Raw genomic sequence first — 20,398 nt, 5'->3', positions numbered from 1 at the left:
ACACCTAAAGGTGGTGGATATGCGTCAATGCAATGAAAATGCAGAACTGTTGGATGGTACCAGGAAAGTAACCCATTGCTCTTTCAATATTCTCATGAAATTAATCATTTAGATGATATCATGCATCTGCTCCCAGGAGGTCTCCTTCAAGGAAGGAATAGTAGCAAACAAATTATGATGCTTTACTCCCTTTTTTGTAACAAATGAAACATTTCCCCCCAAAGCGCTTGGGATGACTAATCTACCACATATTCTTGACATTCTACAGAAGAGCAGAAGCACCCCCTGCTAACCTGGTAGTCCTTAGCACACCTTGGGCTACCACAGATTAAACCAGAGCCAGGCGCAGATGGCACAGAGCATTTCAGCACATAAGAGCAGACGCCTTAGTTTTTCACCCAAGGGCAGACACTATATGTTTCTGTTATTATATTATTCCTCTTCCAAGGTTTTGGACTTCTAATATAAAATTGTCTTATTTTCATTTTAAAGCCAGTGGTATTAATCATCACTGAGAAACACAAGGTATCCCTTCAGGTTACATTTTACAGACTACTGCCGAACAGTTCAACACATTCCCATATACAATTATTTTTTATTATTTATATTATGATAGCGTCTAGAGACCTCAGTTGGGCATGGGGTCCCATTGTGTTTAGGGATTGTGTAGACATATAGGAAGATACAGTTGAAAAGGTACAGCAGAGTTTCTCACTGTTCACAGCATCATCTACAGGTACAACAGACAAATGGTTCAGGTGTTAGCTGCTGAAAATATTAAAGGGGAGATTTCCAAAGGCACAAAGTCTCCTAACTCCCATTGAAAGCCCATGTGTGCTGGACACCTAACTGCCCTTTGTGCCTTTGAAAACCTCCTTCTAAGTTTGCTGCTTTGTCTAGTTTTTCTAAAGTATGTGTTCCTCATGGGCAGGACAAACCTAGTATGGAATGGCAGCACAAGGCCCTCTGTCCAACGTAAGTCCAGGGCGGTGGGCTGCAGGCAAGGTGGCTGCACCTCCCAATTTCTGCAGAGGAGGACTCTGTGCTTGCTCTGAATAGGGGAAAGACTAGGGAGGAGCAACTGCATTTGTTCTAAGCCAGTCCAATTCCACTGTGGACAGCAGCGACTATTACATCCCAAAGGCTGGAGTAGCTGCCACAGAGGGGCTACATTACATTCTTGTGGCTTGGCTGTGGGTTGAAGCAGTGAGTTTCATCCTTCAGCTCCCACCTAGTCCCTCACAGAAAGCCATTGACTCATGGAGTTGTGCAGGGCTGATTGAATTTCTCCCCATATTCTTAAACATTCCTATCAGTGAGAAACTCTTGTTCATTTTACAAGTTCCAGCATCTGATATTTTTATAATATGGAAAGCACTGCTTTACTTACCAAAAATATTATTTAAAAAATGTGTAACTGTTGACCAATGTGGTTTCATTGCACCTGTTCTGTGAAGGGTGTATGCTACCAGAATTCCCCAAAAAGTTTTCAGTTAAATTTATGCAGTAGTGGCAGTAACTGGACCATAACTGATAGCAAGCCTAACAAGCAGATTGAGTTTCACACATAAATCAACCATCAGAACATTTTATTTTAAAGTATGACATGATATGTTTTTACAGTGCTTAGAGCAGTAGGCTGATTAGGTATATAAGGGTTGTGTACTAACACTTGATGTTGAAATATTTTTTTATGGTCCCTACATTGTTCCCTTTTGGTAACCCCCTAATATTTATATCCATATTCGTTTTCCTACATTAATTTGGTGTTATGGTTAATATCTCTTTGGAGATCCATTTCTGCCATTTGGGAGACAATGTAAGGTGGTTGTTGAATAAAATGTAAAGCTACATTAATATTTTGGACCTGCAATTCCGAAGTGCTCCAGTCCCCATTTGTTTTTATAAGGTAGCATATTTGCTAGTATTTTATTTTTATTGTGCAATTTCTTTATTTAATAAGGATGTTTTAGCTTCACAATATTCAATGAAAAGAACAACTGAAATACACATCCATGTTCCAGCTCTTGGGTGGGGTTTGACCGGCTGTTAACCGCATTCTTATCTAAGGCATATTTTAAATATGAGTGCAGTGATTCCCCTTCTGGTGATTTTACATGGGAACTGTGGCTGAACACTTTGGAGTATTCAGGAACCAAGAGTCAGTTTCCGTTAGCATATGTGGCTTGATTCTGCACTACTAGAGTCCATGGGAGTTTTGCCATTGACTTTATTGAGAACAGGATCACAGTGCTAGGATGGAAATTGGATGGCAAAATTTTAACAAGCCCTGTTTGTCCTGCTGTTGCTATTTCCAGTAATATGAAGACCGTTGCCTCTTTTGTTTTTACCATGACCAATTCTAAAGCTGTACATCAAGAGGCGTGCTGTGGACACTCCTACACTTAACTGAGAAAGTAAATGTAATGCCCAAAAGATATAATTGTTAATGTGGATGGGGGATTGATATTACCAGTCAGTTGTTCTTTGGCACTGGAGTCTTGAAGGAGCAATCAACAAAACAAATAAAAGCTCAGTAAGTTCTTGTATTCTTTCTGTATCCTGTAAACTGCAAAATTGAAAGAAGGAAATGTGTCCTCACTAAAGAGTTTCCCTGGTCTTGTCTGTAATAATTGTTGGCCAGATAATCAACTGTGTGGGTTATTCCTATGTAGGAAGCTGGAAACTCCAAGTTTGGGCTATTGAAATTTCCTCCTAATTTCTTGCAGTTGGCAAAGCTTGCCCTCTCACTGAATGGATAGAGTGGGTTCATCAAATTGGTTTATCCCCTAGAGGGCACGGCCATCCATATGAGAGGAGCCCTCTGCCTCCACATTATCTCAGCCTGTCCACTTGCCACATACTCGGAAGTCGTCTCTCAGGGTGGAATTTCTACCAGTAATGGGAACCCTAAACCTAAGATTAATATTGATAGTTAGCATTAGCTTGCTTGACAAACCCCATAGGGCCACTTGGAGAACAGTCTTTTTGTTTTGTGTTTAGACTGAGGTCCTCGTCCGTCACCTGGGCTCCTACGCACTACCCCCGTACAAATAATTATATTGTGGTCTGTCAGTTCCTCCTCTCCCTATCCACAGACCCTCATAGAATTTAACCCTGTGCTTTAATTAAAATAATGGCATGTCAGCAAGATATATGTGTGATGGTAATCATGCTCCATATGTTGGTGAAAGTATTTAAATGTTACCCTGAACTGCTGTCTAGAATCCCTTTATTTCTAAGTTGAGACTTAAAAGTATGATGATCTCCAACTGTAAGGAATGCAGAGCCAATGGAAGTTTGTGAGAGCAGAACATTCAGATTTTGCTTTGGGCAACTATGTTCTGCCTACCTCAGTTCCCACAGCAGTTTCATTTCTAATTACAGTAGAATCTCCATTTTACAAATGACCAGTTATATGAACTGTTTTTCCTGACCGGGGGAAGGGGGAAATCATAAAACAAAAGTGCTGTTGAGGAAGAACAAATCAACATCCCTTAACATCTGATGACTTCAGTGCATTGGAAATCGCTTTGCAGTGGTTTGAAGGATAGGAAGATAGCAGTACATCCTACTGCAGTTTATGCACCAGATCTACTGTAATTTTGAGATGTTCAATTTTATGAACTGTTTGTTTTAATGAACTCCTCAATCCCTCAATTAGTTTGTAAAATAGGGGTGGTTCTTCAAGTACTACACATGTGGATCCTACTCATGCCGTGTGGGTGCCCAGTGCAGAAGCTCAGAATGTTTTTACTAGCAGTGTCCAGAAGGGATCAACTCACACTTCCCCTACCAAGGGCATAAAGAGTACGGCAACCCTGACCATTGAAGGCAGAGCAGCTGGAACAATATTAGTGTAGCTTTTATAGTTTTCTGTTAGTTATGATAGTAGTTATTTTTTAAAACTTTTTATTATAGCAAAGCTACAATATTAGGTGAACATAACATATTACGTTCAGTATCTCTAACAATCAGGACAAGTTCCCCCACAATACATGGGGCATACATGTAAGTCACATAATTCAAGTTCTCTAGTGTCCCATAAGTCTCCTGCTTGGAATCATAAGAACAACAGAATTTATAGTGATGAGACAGTATCGATCCACCAGAAGGATTCATCTGTTCCTCCACATTGTTCTTCTTTATATGATGAAGCTTTCTCCTCCACTTAGTTCTTCACCCAAATGCAGCATTGCTACATCTCACAGCTTGGATGGGTTCTGTATGTCTACATTAGACACAATGTTCTTCAGAAGAACAGAATATCTTACTTTAGAGCTTTAGAGCAGGACATTTTTTAAAGGAATTATGCATTCTGCAAAATACAGTAACTCCTCGCTTAACGTTGTAGTTATATTCCTGAAAAATGCGACTTTAAGTGAAATGATGTTAAGCTAATCCAATTTCCCCATAAGAATTAATGTAAATGGGGGGAGGGTTAGGTTCCAGGGAATTTTTTTTTTTTTTTTTGCCAGACAAAAGGCATTATATACATTTTAAACAGTTTTAAACAAGCAATTTAATACAGGTATAAGTTTTCATAGAATCATAGACTTTAAGGTCAGAGGGGACCATTATGATCATTTTAAACAATTTAATACAGGTATAAGTTTTAAACAATTTTAAAGAAACAATTTAATACTACAATCATCACTGCTGCTTATGAAGCTTGGTTGAGGTAGTGGAGTCAGAGAGTGGAAGAGAGTGGATTGTCCGGCTGCTCCTCTTGCTGTTCTTGCAAGCACAGGCACTGACTTTGCCGGGGACAGGAGGCTCAACCCTTGGCCCATCCACTCCACCCCTTCCCCCAAGCCCCCACCCTTAACCCGCAGCTTTCCCCTTCCACCTCCTCCCCCTTTACTTTGCACACTGCGTCCTCACTCCTCCCCCCTCACTCCTCTCCCTTCTGAACGCTGCAAGCCAGCTGATTGCCGCGGGCAGGAGGCAGGGGAGGGAGGGAGGAGGCACGCTGAGTCCTCGCTCCTCCCCCTCCTTCCTACCCAGGGTAATCCGCTGGCTTGTGGCGTTCAGGCGGGAAGGGGGAGGAGCGAGGACTTGGCGCGCAGGCTCCTCCTCCCCCCCGCCTCCTGTCTGTAATCAGCTGGTTTGCGGTGTTCAGGAGGCAGGGGAGGGAGGGGGATCCTCCTTGCTCCTCCATCCTGCCTCCTAAACGCCGCAAGCCAGCTGATTGCTGCGAGCAGGAAGTGGGGGGAGGAGGAGGAAGGCACTGATCCGCGGGGTCTGCCGGCGGGCGGGAGGCGCTGGGGGGCATAGGGAGGCTGCCAGCTGTGGAGAAAGCAGGCAGCCAAACAACGTAAGAGTGCACAACTTTAAATGAGCATGTTCCCTAATTGATCATCAACGTAACAACATTAACTGGGACGACTTTAAGTGAGGAGTTACTGTAGAAGTATTTCTTATTATGGGCAGTATCAAAGGGTCACATTTCTTCTCGGTGCTTTTTTCCGATAATCTTGGATTATTCATTATATTTAAAGTACTGAGTCTATCTGTTGCTTTGACTAAGGTACATTTGGAAGTGATATCAGCATTTCATCTGCCTGTAAAAGGAGGTTCTGTTTTCTCTCATCAGTCAGTGAGCAGACTTCTGGGAGGCTTGATTTGAGTTTTTCCTCCTGTAAGAAAGAATACGCAAACATGGGATTTAAATCTAGTGCTTTCTCCTCTAATGGAACCCCCTTTTTGAAACCTTACCAAGCTGTCCAGTTCACCTTTTCTCAATGAAGGTAGCATTGATAAATGAGTCAGACCAAAGGTCCATCTAGCCTAGTATCCTGTCTTCTGATAGTGAGCAGTGCCAGATGCTTCAGAGGGAATAAACAGAACAGGGCAATTTATCAAGTGATCCATTACCTGTTGTCCAGTTCCAGCTTCTGACAGTCAGAGGATCAGGGACACTGAAAGAATGGGTGCATCCGTGACCATCTTGGCTAATTGCCATTGATGAACCTATCCTTCGTGAACTTATCTAATACTTTTTGAACCCAGTTATACCTTTGGCCTTCACATCCCTTGGCAATGAGTTCCACAGGTTGACTCTGTGGTACGCGAAGAAGTACTTCCTTATGTTTGTTTAAAATCCATTGCCTATTAATTTCATTGGATGGTTCTTGGTTCTTGTGTTATGTGAAGGGGTAAATAATATTTCCCTGTTCACTTTCTCCACTATCTTAGCCCCCCTCTGTTGTCTCTTTTCTAAAATGAACAATCTGTTTTTTTAATCTCTGCTCATAAGGAAGCTGTTCCATATCCCTAATCATTTTTGTTGCCCTTTTCTGTACCTCTTCCAGTTCTCATACATCTTTTCTGAGAGGTGGTGACTGGAACTGCATGCAGTATTCAGGGTGTGGGACTACCATGGATTTATATAGTGGCATTAAGATATTTTCTGTTTTATAATCTAGCCTAACATTCTGTTGACATTTTTGACTGCTGGTGCACATTGAGCAGATGTTTTCAGAGAACTATTCACCATAACATCAAGATCTCTTTCCTGAGTGGTAACAGCTAATATAGATTCCATCGCTTTTTATATACACTTAGGGTTATGTTTTCCAGTGTGCATTACTTTGCACTTATCAGCATTGAATTTCATTTGCTATTTTGTTGCCCAGTCACCCAGTTTTTTTCAGATCCTTTTGTAACACTTCACAGTGAGCTTTGGATTTAACTATCTTGAATAATTTTGTGTCAACTGCAAACTTTACCACCTCGTTGTTGACCCCCCCCCCTTTTCTCCATCATTTATGAATATGTTGAACAGCTTAGGTCCCAGTGCAGATCCTTGGGAGATCCCACTATTTAACTCTTTCCATTGTGAAAACTGACCATTTATTTCTATCCTTTATTTCCTTTCTTTTAACCAGTTACAGATCCATGAGAGGACCGTCCCTCTTATCCCATGAGTGCTTGCTTTGCTTAAGAGCTTTTGGTGAAGTACCTTGTCAAAGGCTTTCTTAAAGGCCAAGTACCCTATATCGACTGGATCACCCTTGTCTACATTTTTGTTGACACCCTCAAGAATTCTAATTTCCCTTTCCCAAAGTCATGTTGATTCTTCCCCAACATATTGCGTACATCTATGTGTCTGATAGTTCTGTTCTGTACTATTGTTTCAACCAATTTGCCTGGTACTGAAGTTAGGCTCACTGTCCTGTAATTGCCAGGATCACCTCTGGAGCCTTTTTTAAAAGTCAGTGTTACATAAACTATCCTCCACCCTTCTGGTAGATGATTTAAGTAATAGGTTACATGCCACAGTTAGTAGTTCTGCAATTTCTTATTTGTTTTTCTTCAGAATTCTTGGGTGAATACCATCTGGTCCTGGTGACGTATTACTGTTTAAGGTATCAATTTGTTCCAAAACCTTCTCTGTTGACACCTCAGTCTGGGACAGTTCTTAGATTTATCACCTGAAAAACCATCTGTTATATGTCTAAGTTGAGTGTCAATATTGGAGATTTGCAGAGGAGCTACCTGGACTTTGACTAGTACTTTTGACAAAACATTATTTTTAGTGAATGTTTCTAGATCAGACACCCATTTTGGAGAGGCAGTTTAACAATCTCTTTTCAAATAATTCCTAGCCCCAACCTCTATTTAAGGTCACTGCTAGCTAACTACCATAAGTGGGACCCACATGTGTCATTCACAAAGAAGAAAGAATGGTTACTGTCTTAGAGTAACTGTGCACATGTGGATCCCACAACCTCACTTCTTCCCCACAACTCAGAGTCTGATATATTTTGGGGATGTCATGCTTTTTATACCTTCGGTAGGGGAGCACAAGGAAATGAAGAGTGTAAGTGTGACCCCCTACAGAACACTATGGGTGAAACGATTCCAAGCTACTGTGCTGGGGTGCCCATACACCATGAGTGGGATCCACATGTGCAGACATCTCGAAAAACCACACTTACCGTAAGGTAAATAACGGCTCTTTCTACTGTATATGTTTCTATTTTACAGTTATTTTTGTGTGCCGCTCTTGCATACACATTATATATATATATATATATATAATATATAAATAAATAAAATATTGGAGTGGGGTCTGCATCCAAGATCTCTACAACTAGCCTAATCCAAATACTAAAACCAAACATTTAGGACTTTCGGAAAGTTAAGATCTGATGTCCAAATTTAGAAATGTCTATCTGGGAGTCTGTTTCTGTCTGTTGCAGCAGTTCAATCTAGAGTTGAGGTATGGAGTTAATGTTCATTTTGTGTGGGTGAGAGAGAGAGCTATTTATTATTTGTATTATCGTGCTGCCTAGTAACCTTAGTCATGGACCAGGAGCCATTGTGCTAGGTGCTGTACACACAGAACAAAAAATACAGTCCCTGCCTCCAAAGAGTGTACTGTGTGTGTGTGTGTAATATATGTAAATAAAATGTATGTGTTTATATAAAGTATCTGTATAATCACTTTGAAATCATTTGAGGTGAAACACACTATATATAAATATGAGCTGCTGTTGATATCAACTATTTCCTAAAGGAAATAATCTGAAAGCTTTAATAATATTCCCCATTCCTGCAGGCAGGTGTTAACAGTAGATAGTAAACCTTCCAATCTGTGGAGTTAAGTGAACACATTTTTCATTGTGATACTCAAGTCTCTCCCTAGATTCCTTTATTTGCCACTTGTATCATGTCTTGGAATACCTTCTGTCTTCAGGTCTCAGGTTGCTGCAGTTTATATTCATATAGCTGTTGTCTGCTTTTCATCGCTCCTATTATTCTCAGAGTATTCTTTTTTTCTCATCATGTTGTATCCCATTCTGAACTGATCTTTAATTATTAGTGAAGTAGACCTGTTGATTTTTTTTCTGTGCCAGCTTTCTGAATGACTGTTCCATGTCTCCACTCCTTCTAGTCCCACATAACCAAAACATATCTGCAGAGGGACTTTCAGATAGAGAGGGGAGCATGTCTTCTAGCTACTCTCCCCTTCCCTCCAGCTCCACCTGACATTGTTCCCTTTACCAACAGAAACAATCCTGATAAGCATGTGATTATGACAAGGGAGCTATGACAGTTTACTCCAGCTGATAAATTAAACAGTAGTAAGTCACCAGAGTACCTGTAGCAGTACAAAAGTTCTTGAAATGATCCTCTGGAAGTCCTTCCGTTCTCCTTTTTTCCTTCGGTAAATACTCATTTGGACTTTTGCTGCATAGCATTACCAGTCAGATGTATGAGGAGGTGTGATCCCTAACTGACAATGCTGTGCCAGCAAAACCCCCTAGTGTAGAGTCAGTTATAGTGGCAAAACTGTGCTTTTGCCAGCATGACTTATTTTCCTGGGGAGGGCTGAAATAAGCTATGCCAGCAAAAATGTAGTCAATCTGTGTAGTTTTGCCAGTACAATCTGTGTCCACAGTAGGAGCACTTTGCCAGTATAGTGTGTACCAATATAGCTCTCCTGGCAAAGCTCTCCTTGTGTAGACCTGGCCTGAGTGATTAACAGGCATTCATAATGAAGTCATGCTATTTGTTGTTAAATTCAATGGGATTTGGACACCTGATTCCATTAGGTCCTTTTTGAAAATCCCAGCGTATGTGCTTAGATATTTAGATTTGGAGAAAATGTCTTTGAAAATGGCCCATTTATATATTTGTTAGGATTACCTTTATTTTAAAAATATATTATTGTCAAAGGGCTCTATATATTACTATACCATACTATATACTATAATTTATAATCCTTCTATAGTCTCCCTTAAAATAATTAGGGTTTTTACCTCCCATCTAAGATATCATTTTAAGTGACCTTGATAAAACCATTTTTTGTTCTCAGACTGCCTTTACAAATATTTTTTCACTTTTAAAATAGGTAACAGTGAATTTAGTTCATTTACATTTAATCATTTAATACTTCCTGGCTTAGGCTACAAGTGAAAATGAGTTTGATCATTGTCTAGTCCCTAGTGAATTTCTGTCTACAACTGCAACTTGGCCCTCTTGGTAGTCTTAAACTGGAATAAAAACATGTTAAATTCAAGAATAAAATGCATGAGAACAGTTGTGTGGGGGAACTTTCACAAAACCTGCCCACGCTGTGCATGGATTGAGCTACAGGTAGTGCTTTTAATCTTTCACACGCAAGAAATTCAAGTGCAAATTGTTTGGTTTTGGTTTTTTGAAATGAAAACTTCCTTTTATGCCTTTCAAGCATGTTAAATCTTTGTAGATCTCTGGATGTTTGCTTAGCCTGCCTACATGTATTTTTTTTTATGTTGTTACTGTAAGATAAAGGACATAGTCCCTCTGCCTTTTTCTATATTAGGGACATCTTCAGCCTCCTAAATAAGAATATTCATAATTCATTTTATTATGAATTAACATAGGAAGGGCCCCATCTTGCTATCTTTCCATGCAATATTTAGCAAAATACATAGGAACTTCTGTTTTGTTAGCAATGGTTTATTGCATTGTATGCTTATGTGTTAGACGTGCAAGGCCTTTCATTAAACAGCAGGGTATTATTAGGCATAGCATGAAAAGCCTTTATAGTGTATCTGCCTTGTTTAAACTTGGCCCACAAGCATGCTGCAGACTAAAAGGGTGAGCAATGAATTGAGAGTTGATGGCAGGCCCATAGAGGTCCTAAGGCTCAGGTGGTTGTCAGCCATAAGTTTAGCTTAGCTCTTTCAGTAATTTGTCACGCCTTGGTCTGCTCCTGCTGCGCCAGCACGTGCCAGCTTAGTGTCAGAGTGCCTGTTCGCCAGACGGCCACTCAGGCCTAACATCCTGCTGTTAACAGGACCAGCGGCTTGCTGTGGCAGTATGGAATACAGAGCCTTGGCAACAGCCAAGTGCTGTGCAGAATAAGCATGTTCATAATGAGATGTGAATGGCATCAGTCAGTCCCTTTAGAATAGGGTCTAGGCGTGTGCCTCCTCTCTTAGGAAGTTTGGCAGCCTATTCATTAACAAGAGTCATCAGGAGTTCAGCCTATAATAGTGAAGCAGCCCCAAATACACTCAGCCTAATACTTGTGCTATCAGGAATGTGTTCTGCTGGGCTTTAAAAGAAAATAAGTAAATAAAATTGTCAGCAGGTGCAATCTCTGAAATGCTAAGTATTAATTTTCTTTCTTCAGTTTCCCAAAGGGAGTTTATAGAAGGATTTATCATATGTGTATCTGTCTCTATTAGCATGAAAATCTTTCTAAAATGTCATTTAACCTTAGTGACTACAGTAACTTGCATATGATTAAGACATAAACACATTGATTATCCCCACTGAGAGAGAGCACTAGAAATCTAATGCTCCATTATTTTACCCTGAATTGAAAAGAATGTTCAGTCATTTTTAAAGTATCATATTAATGTAGCAGAAACTACAAATGTGCATCTTGGAATAATTCTAATGAGTAACGTAGGCTTTTCAATTAAAAAAATCCAATCACCTACATTATATTGAGTCACTGGTGTTATTTCATCGTCTCATAATTTGGTAATTATGAATTGGCACTTTCTCCTACTTAATGCAATCTCGTAGAATTAGCATGCTTTTCCACATGACAAAAACGCAATGAAGATCTGAAAACTCTTTTTTTAATGAGGAAATGGGGAATGAGATGTCATACTGGCTTCTTCAAGTGTTAATTCATAAAGTCATATGTGAGATTCTTCAGTCCATTGTAGATTTGTTTCAGACGTTATCCTGTTATTGGAAATGCATGATTCACCTTCTGAGAAAACAGAAGCTGCACACAAAAGGAAAAGATTTGCTTTCTCCACTGTGGAAAGCTGCCGCAAGCAGGGGTCCTATTAAGACAGCTGGAAAGTTGCTTCAGCTTGTTACGCTTGTAAGTTTTATTGGTGACTGGTTTTTGATTACACATTTGAATGCTGCGTGTTCCAGGTTGCCGAGTTTTAATTAAAAGGCAATAACCTTGGTTTAGCTTTGTTGTCTGTATTATGTAGACTGTATTGCATGCAAGGTCTTATTTTATTAATACGTATAATTTATTGGTACATCCGATGATACCTTCTACAGTATAACTTTAACGTAAACTTTACACGCTGAGGAATCTTATATACTTCCTTCTTTTAAGTAGCACAATGATCAGTTGCATCTATTCTTTCCCTTTCCCTATAACCTGTACTCCCAATTCAATTATTTTTGGTAGGATGAAAAGAATAATTGTAATGCAAATATTATCCATCAGGAGCATGCTAAACATGCACTACATTTCTGTTGTCATTATTGTTTTTCACCTTAAAAATGTAACATTTTTATTTCCCAGGAATATACTTCTAGGGTCTTTGTTTTCATCCCCACTAACTTCAGAGATCCCTTGGATTCAGTCACTAAACCATGCCTTTTTCAAGAACGATATTTGTGTTGAAGCTAAAAAAAAATTATTGATATGATAAATAATTTCAAAAAGTACAGTGTTATTACACTTCAGTGCTTATGTTTAGAAATCTTAAATATTTTAAAGAAATTTTGAAAGGCATATTTTTCACACCAATGATGTAGTTCTCTACATGTATTTGTATGGATTGAACTGTTAGCATTCTAGGACATTGTGTAACAGCATTTAATTTTGCATGTGCATTTCCTTAACCTGATTATTGCAGTTATGAGGAAAGAGCTCTATATCTTGAAGCAATAATCCAGAATCACAAAGAAGTAATGACATTTGAGGATTTTGCAGCTCAGGTCTTTTCTCCCTCTCCTAGCTACTCTCTCAGTGGAACTGGTGAGTCTCTGTACATTATTCTTCTGTTTAGCACTAAGAAGCACTTGAGCAGCAGATGTACACCTGTTTTTCGTAGATAAATGCTTGCAAATTTAAGAAGAGCATTCTCCCTCTGAATCAACTAATGAATATCAAAAGGAATGATGACATTCATTTTAATTTGTTTTGCATCAGAGCTATTCACTCAGTTCCTTTCTTCAGCTATCCTGTTAACCCCCGAATCTAGCAAGGTTAATGAACTTTCTCTCAGTAATGTGCTCTGGTTCATTCAGGAGTGTGAGTTTCTTGCTGAGCTGGGAATATGTTGTTCAAAAGCTATGCCTGAATCAGTGCTTACTTATCGAAAAATAGTTCCTCACAGTAGAAGCCGTTGCTACTAATGCTAAATGGGGATTATGCTGCTGAGATACCAGGGTCAGGGATTAATGCAGAAGAAATGTAAGGATAGTGTTCGGTTAGAATATTATAACAGTAATACAGTATGCTAACATTTTCCTTTTAATATTTGATATATGTGTGGACAAATTTCAAACTTCCTACCAATGCCTGGATTGGAATCTCATTTTTAAACTCTATTTCAACAATTATTTCATCAATCTTGTTGAAAGATGGAAATCTATGTAAAACTCAGTGAATGTATTCTTTATGTCATAACAAGATTTTAAGTTAACTTCTAAGGTCAGTAAGATACCAGTTGCTACTTTGTCATTTTAATTATCCTTGATAAATTGGTTTAAAAGGAAACATTAATTCTGAAGAGTAGGTTTCTAGCACCCTAAGGATTAATTTTCCTCTCTTGTGGAAAAGTATACAGTCAGTGCCTGATGAATTCCTTAATCCCTTCTTTGCACCGATTGGGTGTACACTTTCTAATTATTTCATGATACTCTTTTGGATTGTTGAATAGATTATTTCAACCCTGTATAAATGTTTCAACACATCTGCTTTATTCCCTATATTCTGACTTGTTAACAAATATCTTCCATCTAAACTGAAAAATTGAAGGAAGAAATTAAATTTACTGAAATAAATCACTTACAAATAAAATCAGCCATGCATCATTGTTTAACATTACTGGCTCCAATCCTTGAGCTTTCAGAGCTTTGTTAGGAGATAAGAGGTATATGCATGTACTTGTATTGGTCGCCAGTAGCAGCAGGCAGAAGGCTTTGGAGATAAGCAAGCTGGCAGAAGTAAAGGGGAACCAGTGCTATTTACATAATCGCGCCTCTGCTTCCTGGAGAGGCGTCAAGAAACACAGGGATGGCCTCTATTGATCTTTGTTGAACTGGAATACTAAACAACATTAGAAAAGCTTATAACTTAAAGCTTTGATTAATGTTTTCTACATTAAAAAAGTAGAACAGCTGTGAATTAAATTCTTTTATACGCCCTGCCAAAACTCGGAGACAAAAAAATTATCAATTTCAATAGAAATGTAGATTTCATACCCAGTTTTGTTAGAAACTTTGAGTCATTTATCTGTGTAAGTATCAGCAAATAAAAATATAGGCATCTTGGCAGAATTTTAAAATACTTTAAGCATATTTTATTGTCTTCATCAATCTTCCATACTTCTGTTCCACCACATTTGCATATGTTATTTGGTCATCTTATTCTGATCAAATTAAACATAATTAGAAAAGACATTACTATGGAATAACATTCTAAATTCTATAATATCTGTTATATGCAAAAAATACTTAACATTTATTTAAATTGTTCAGAAGAATAGTTAAATAATCATTAAGTACTAGAATAATTTTTTGTGATTTAATTTTTCTTAGTCAGAACTTGTCACAAAATTCAGATCCTGATTTTCAGCCTTCCAAAGTTTGGGGGTGTTTGAAATCATATTTTTAGTTTGGCCTGTTATAATACTAGGGCCAGTCATGAGTCAGATACCAAAACTCAAGTCTCCAAAGTTCAGGGCTGTTCAGAGCTGGGATTTCAGTTTTCCCAGCTATAGTCAGAGGCACAAAATTCCGATCCAGGCTTGAATTTATAAGCATCCCCTGCCAGTCTCCCTTATTCCCCTCCAAGGTTTCAAGTTGTTCTGACTGAGCAAATCTTTAGTCTACTCAGTGTTACAAGACAGTTAATACCTGATTTAAAAGATCTGTTGTAATTAGAGAATGTTGGAAGAACAACACAGCAAACTGTATACTTGAGAAAATCATTTCATTTATGGGCTTTAGAAAATTCTATATCGTAAGGTTTCAAGCTATTAGAAGAGAATAATTTATTTAATATTTTTAAAACAGAATTTTCTAGATTAGACAACTTCCTAAATCATGAAAATTACTTGTCATATTAGCCTTTACAAAGACATGTAAATCCGTGACTCAGGAATTTCCCTATTCCAGGATTAAAAGAAAATCTATCCATACTTTTACCTTTTACTGTTTAGTTGCTAAATTGTTTAGTGTCAGGATTACTATGAGTCCTATGATAATTAGATTTCAGGATTGTGCACTCTTAGGCTCGAAGTCAATATTGAAACCAGACAGAAGTCCTGGAATTCCACAATCGTTGTTAATGCTGAATAGTCCCAGGGCTTATAGGCCCTGATTCTGCAAAAAGATCCAACAGAGCCGCACTGCAGTCAGTGGAGCTCCGCATGGGCACTGTGGTCTGCCCACACCCATCCACCTGTGAGATCAGGGACATCTGGATTCATCTAATATTTCCATTATCATCACATTTTAGGTTAGTACTTTGCAGTAGATCTTCCATTACCAACTCAATATATAAAACCATGAATCAGGACAGTGTGTATTTGTATCTCTATGGGCAGGTGTGGAATATTTTGATCCTTCATGAGATGGTAATGCCATTCCCTTAAAATAAAAATCAAGCTACTATTAAATTAATTTTAATTAGTTCACATCCATTTATTTATTCACATCAATGTCTGGGAAAGGGGAGTGGGTTTATTTTGATGTGAACTATTCCCAGAGCAAGTTTGAGTGCAAGCAAACACAAGTTGTGATAATTTCAGCTAGTAAGTATTACCAGTGCTGTCTTTGTAGATACACATCCTCCCATCCATCATGTCTCATGTAGTTCAGAATTTTGCCTTATTGACATGTGTATGTAGCACAGGTTGACTGTGCAATTTGTGTGGAAGTGGTATTCTTCCATTTAAGAAATTTGACACATGTTGATAAGATCTCAGGTTACTCTGAGGGGAATGCCCATCCCAAAACAGAGAAATGAAACCTGCAAAGAAAAGTGGAACTGCCCAAGGCAGGCCCATCTATCTGTGTTTTTATCCTCTTCCAAGCAGCAAGCCAACTGGAAAAATTGACCCTGAACAGCTTAAGCTTTCATGGTGAATTTAGGGCCCATTCTTCCCCCCATCCAATCCTCAACATCACCTCATCATAATCCAAGATCACTATATATACAGATAGACAATCCCAGGGATCAATGAGTAGTACAGTTTTATTTTATCTAGGATTTTTTAAGCAGTTAATGCAACATAAGATTCAAAAAGCATCCTGTGATATACTATAAATTAGTGCAGTGAAAATATAGCCATTAACATATGCAATTTGTATGATATTATTAATTACCTTTTGGGGGCTTTTATGTCCTGTTGCACAACCTCAGACTACTAGCAAATAGCAAGGTGCTGCAGAATGGATGTTGCCCCCAGACTCGCATGTGACATGGATTATAAAGTGTGCACTGACTTAGGCTCCCATTCTGCAAACGTTTATGCAGATGCTTACCTTTATGCATGGGAGTAGTCCAACCGATTTGTGTAAATCTTTGTAGGACCAGGGCCTTTAACTCTTTATACGTAGTGTTAGATCTCCATGCATCTTAGATACTGAAAATACTGAATACTAGGCAGAATGAACACCCCATAACTCATTTATGGGAAGTGCAGATTTAGGATCAAAAGATCAGAATAAGGTCCTTCGTTGCTAAACTGGTACGTTACATGCCTTATTTTAATTAGGCTGAGTATAAGAGTCAACCCAAGAGGTCCTTAGTTGTCCTACAGTATTTAATTATTCTCATCCTGTCCCTCTGCAGATTTTCCCACTTTAAAGGGTGTTCTTAGCTACAATCCTTTCCTCTTCTTCCTCCTGCCTTCTCTGGCCAAAAAAACAAAAACAACTTTGTTGGACAAAATACTGGTACTCCACACACACTTCAGAAAGTGCAACTTGATGGTGCATCCTTTCAAAAAAGCAATCCTAAATGGTCAATACATATGTACTAACAGGTGCATAAAATACGTTTCCAAGTCTAATTGCCCTTATTGATGAAACAAATAGAGTAGCAGTATAAGATTAGAAGCCCGACAGTGGTTTTAATTGCTGAGAGATGTAAACATTTGAAAGTTCTAGAAAAGGGAATCAATATTCAGACTTTAAATAACAGTTCCTTCAGAAAGAGCTTTGTGCTGCATATTTGGATACTCATCACGGTAGCTTTCTACTGACATGAGAATCCAGAAATTGTATCTGCAAGCATTCTTTTAATATTGCAGACTTGCAGTTGATTCTTCAAAGGGTTAATTGGAATGGGCACACTTGACTGCTGAGAGGACTGATCTAATCACTGCCATATCCAAGTGCATCTGTTCACCATGAGGTCATTCTTGTGCATGCTAATGATTTGGAAAATAAAGCATAATGCTTGACATTATCAGAAAGCATATAAATAGTGTAAATCTTTACTTTTTAGTCGCCGATGGCCCTAGCAGAATGAAAAGAAAGACAAATGAATCTCAGATTGCACTTTTTTTGTAGGCAGTCTTTATTTATTGTCACTGGACTAACAGGAAAACTATATAGGAAAACTGTGGCACCCAATAATATATGTTGATAAAGGGATTCTTTAATGAGTATTGTAGCATTGCCCAGTTAAGGAACTGTAGCCATTTCCAGCATTCCCAGGTTTTTCAGGCTGTGGAACTCTTGCATGCTCATTTACATAGGATTGAAACTTGGCAGCCTCGTTGCTCCATTTTTTGTTTTGTTTGTTTTGCTTTTGTTTTAAAAAAGATAGAAAAGGATTAACCTTTCTTTTATTTCTAGAATGTATAATAAAAATGTTTTCCCTGCCCAAGACATACTTACTATTTTTTAAAATACCTTTTGCTGTGTGTTTAGCTTTCATTGATCCCTTTTGATATTTAAAGGGAAAGAAACATTCAGTGCAGCCATGTTATTTCAAAAGACACTTTTTCTAGTTTTGATTTTCTTTGTACTCCTCGCTGTTCATTGTGAACACGTTGGTATGGCTACACTGCAGTTAAACACCCACAGCTGGCCTGGGTCAGGTTATTCAGGCTCGCGGCACTCAGGCTGCTGTAAAATTGCAGTGTAGACTTTTGGGTTCAGGCTGATTCCTGGGCTCTGGGACCCTCCTGGGATGATGGTGACTTCCTGTTCTGCAGTGGAGATAGGTCCATGCGGCAGTTGGACATTTTCTGATCAGGAAAGACGCAAAACTAGAATTGCCTCCGGGGTGTTGCATGACTAGCCTGGAGTGCTGTAGCTGAAGAATCGTATATAGCCTGTGCCTGGATCGCTCCTGTACTATCAATTCTTCCATTTCAAAGACAATTTTTATCTCCAAATGTAGAGGAAACGTAACAGATTATGATTAACACGGAGTCTGTTGCAAAGTCTGATTGAACTCAGTATGACTTTGCATTCTAAAAATTGTTAGGTGCCAGGAGGTCAGTGATAGGAGGGAGAATCACAAGACCCTCAGGATAGATTCTTGAAGCCTTGATAATAGATAAGAGAAAGTTACTGTCTAAGCCAAGACAGAGTTTCCCAAATTCACTTAAATATTTAAGAGTTAATCGCTGAGTCCTGTAAGAAACCTGATGTGAAGCCCACCTTACCTAAGGCTATGCATAACTTTTATAGATAACCAAAAAGGTGTGTCATCTTCTGGGGTACTCTGCCCTGTATAGACCATACAGTTACATCCTCAGTACAGTCATCAGCTCTCACTATGTAAGGTACTGCAAGCCTGAAGGACCCTTTTGTCTCCAAATGCAAATTCAATAACTAGAAACCATAATTTAGTAACTATCTCCATTGCTGCCAGTTCCATTGTGGCTCCATACCTCTCCCTTCAAGCGTATGGTGTTGGGATTGGGACCCTTATTTTGGCTCACTAAAAGTGACCTTCCTGTTAGCCATTTCCTCCCTGTGGAGAGTGGGTGAGCTGGCAGCCCTCTCCTGCAATGCCAGTTCCTCTTTCAGGTATCCCATAAAGTAACCCTTCATCTGCTTCCCAGATCTAGTCACAAGATTAATTCTGAGCTCCATAGGGATCTTGACATGGATTTTCCTACCATTTTGTCCTCAGATGACTCGGTGTAGGGAAGGGGCTTGGCATTCTGTAGGTGGTGGTGGGGCCTTGAAGTTTTACCTACAGGGAATTTAGGGTTTCTTCAGTTTCCTTGCCCTCCCTTCCCCACAAAAGAGGCAGATAATTCCCATTCAGATTCAGTCATTGTTAAATGGGTTTGTGTATGTATTAAGGAAGCATACATAGCAGTCTCCCTATTCCATAGGCATTAAAGCTTCTTCCTCTGAAACGTAGTCTCCTCCTAGGCAGAGAGAGAATCTGCGTCAGTACAGGAAACCTGTCAAATGGACTCTTGGCATTCCATCCATGCCATTATCATCTGCATCAAAGCTCCCACTGATGCAGCTTTTGGGCCTGTGATCCTGAGTGCCTTAGTCCAAGGAACCTCTGGAAAATTCCCAAGATAAGTCCTCCCAGTCTGGGTTTGGGTTTTGCCAGGCAAGGCCCAGCATTCCAGTTGTTAGAGCCCCCTGAGCAGAGAGGGATATTTTGGTCTTTCCATCTAAGGAAGCTATCAACTGGCCAGAGAGTGTGCTTTGGTACCTGAGGATGAAGAGGTGCCAAAGTTTCTGTCAGCTGATTGGTGGAGCTAACTGATTTAACAAAGGAGAAAAAATTCTGTAGTTTTCAGATTGTTGGAGTCCCCCATAGAAAATCCATTTTACAGGGAGGAGCAAAATTTACCCTTTCATCTTGGGGAAATCTGAGATCTGACTGAAACATAAATCCATTTCACATTTTCCATAATTTTGTATGGCTCATTATAGTAAATTTAGAATCAGTGTTCAGACAACATAACACAGAAATTCTGGTCCATCTTCTGGATCTGTGAATTTGTGAGATGAGAGTCATTTCCGTGGCAACAAACTGATAACATAAGCAAAATTGTAACTTCACTGAAGAAGCATGTAACAGCTTGGCAGTAATGAAGAAATCTCATTCAAACACAAATGTCTGCCATGGTCAGAAGGACAACACTGAAAATTACAGCCAAAGTCATTTCTCCTTTTCCAGTAAAGAAATTTCTTCTTTCAGGCTGCCATACCCTCCTTAATTCAGTGATCTGCTAATGGGTATGACGAGTCTCAGAATTCTCAGACTCCTCCACTAGCTATGTGCAGTGGAATATGGGAAGAAGACACATGCTAAACTCACTGTTCTCCTGATTTTTGTACGTTGATCAGACGCTTAACATTTTTAAAATTATTTAATATTGTGTATGTTGGCAGATGATTTGCATATTTTTCAGGAAAAAGAAATACTGGAGTTAAGAAGTAAAATGTATAAGTTGTGTGTCAGGAATGC

At 39.0% G+C, this 20,398-nt stretch overlaps 1 protein-coding gene across 8 annotated transcripts in view; it reads left to right on the top strand.

The window, feature by feature from the left end:
* The window catches only part of RALGAPA2 (Ral GTPase activating protein catalytic subunit alpha 2), a 277,139-nt gene that overhangs the window by 239,881 nt on the left and 16,860 nt on the right, over window positions 1–20,398 (top strand). For all 8 annotated transcript variants that reach the window (XR_006173556.2, XR_010599988.1, XM_042846557.2 and 5 more), the window contains one exon: window positions 12,621–12,742. Coding sequence is in view for 6 of the 8 variants with exons in the window: in XM_042846557.2 (XP_042702491.2) it covers window positions 12,621–12,742 (122 nt within the window). In the remaining 2 variants the exon portion in view is untranslated. The remainder of the gene's footprint in view (window positions 1–12,620; window positions 12,743–20,398) is intronic.

The sequence above is a fragment of the Chrysemys picta genome, chromosome 3, assembly GCF_011386835.1.
Source record: "Chrysemys picta bellii isolate R12L10 chromosome 3, ASM1138683v2, whole genome shotgun sequence".
Lineage (NCBI taxonomy): Eukaryota > Metazoa > Chordata > Testudines > Emydidae > Chrysemys > Chrysemys picta.
Note: the sequence above shows the minus strand (reverse complement) of the source record. Positions and strands in the feature narration are given on the sequence as shown.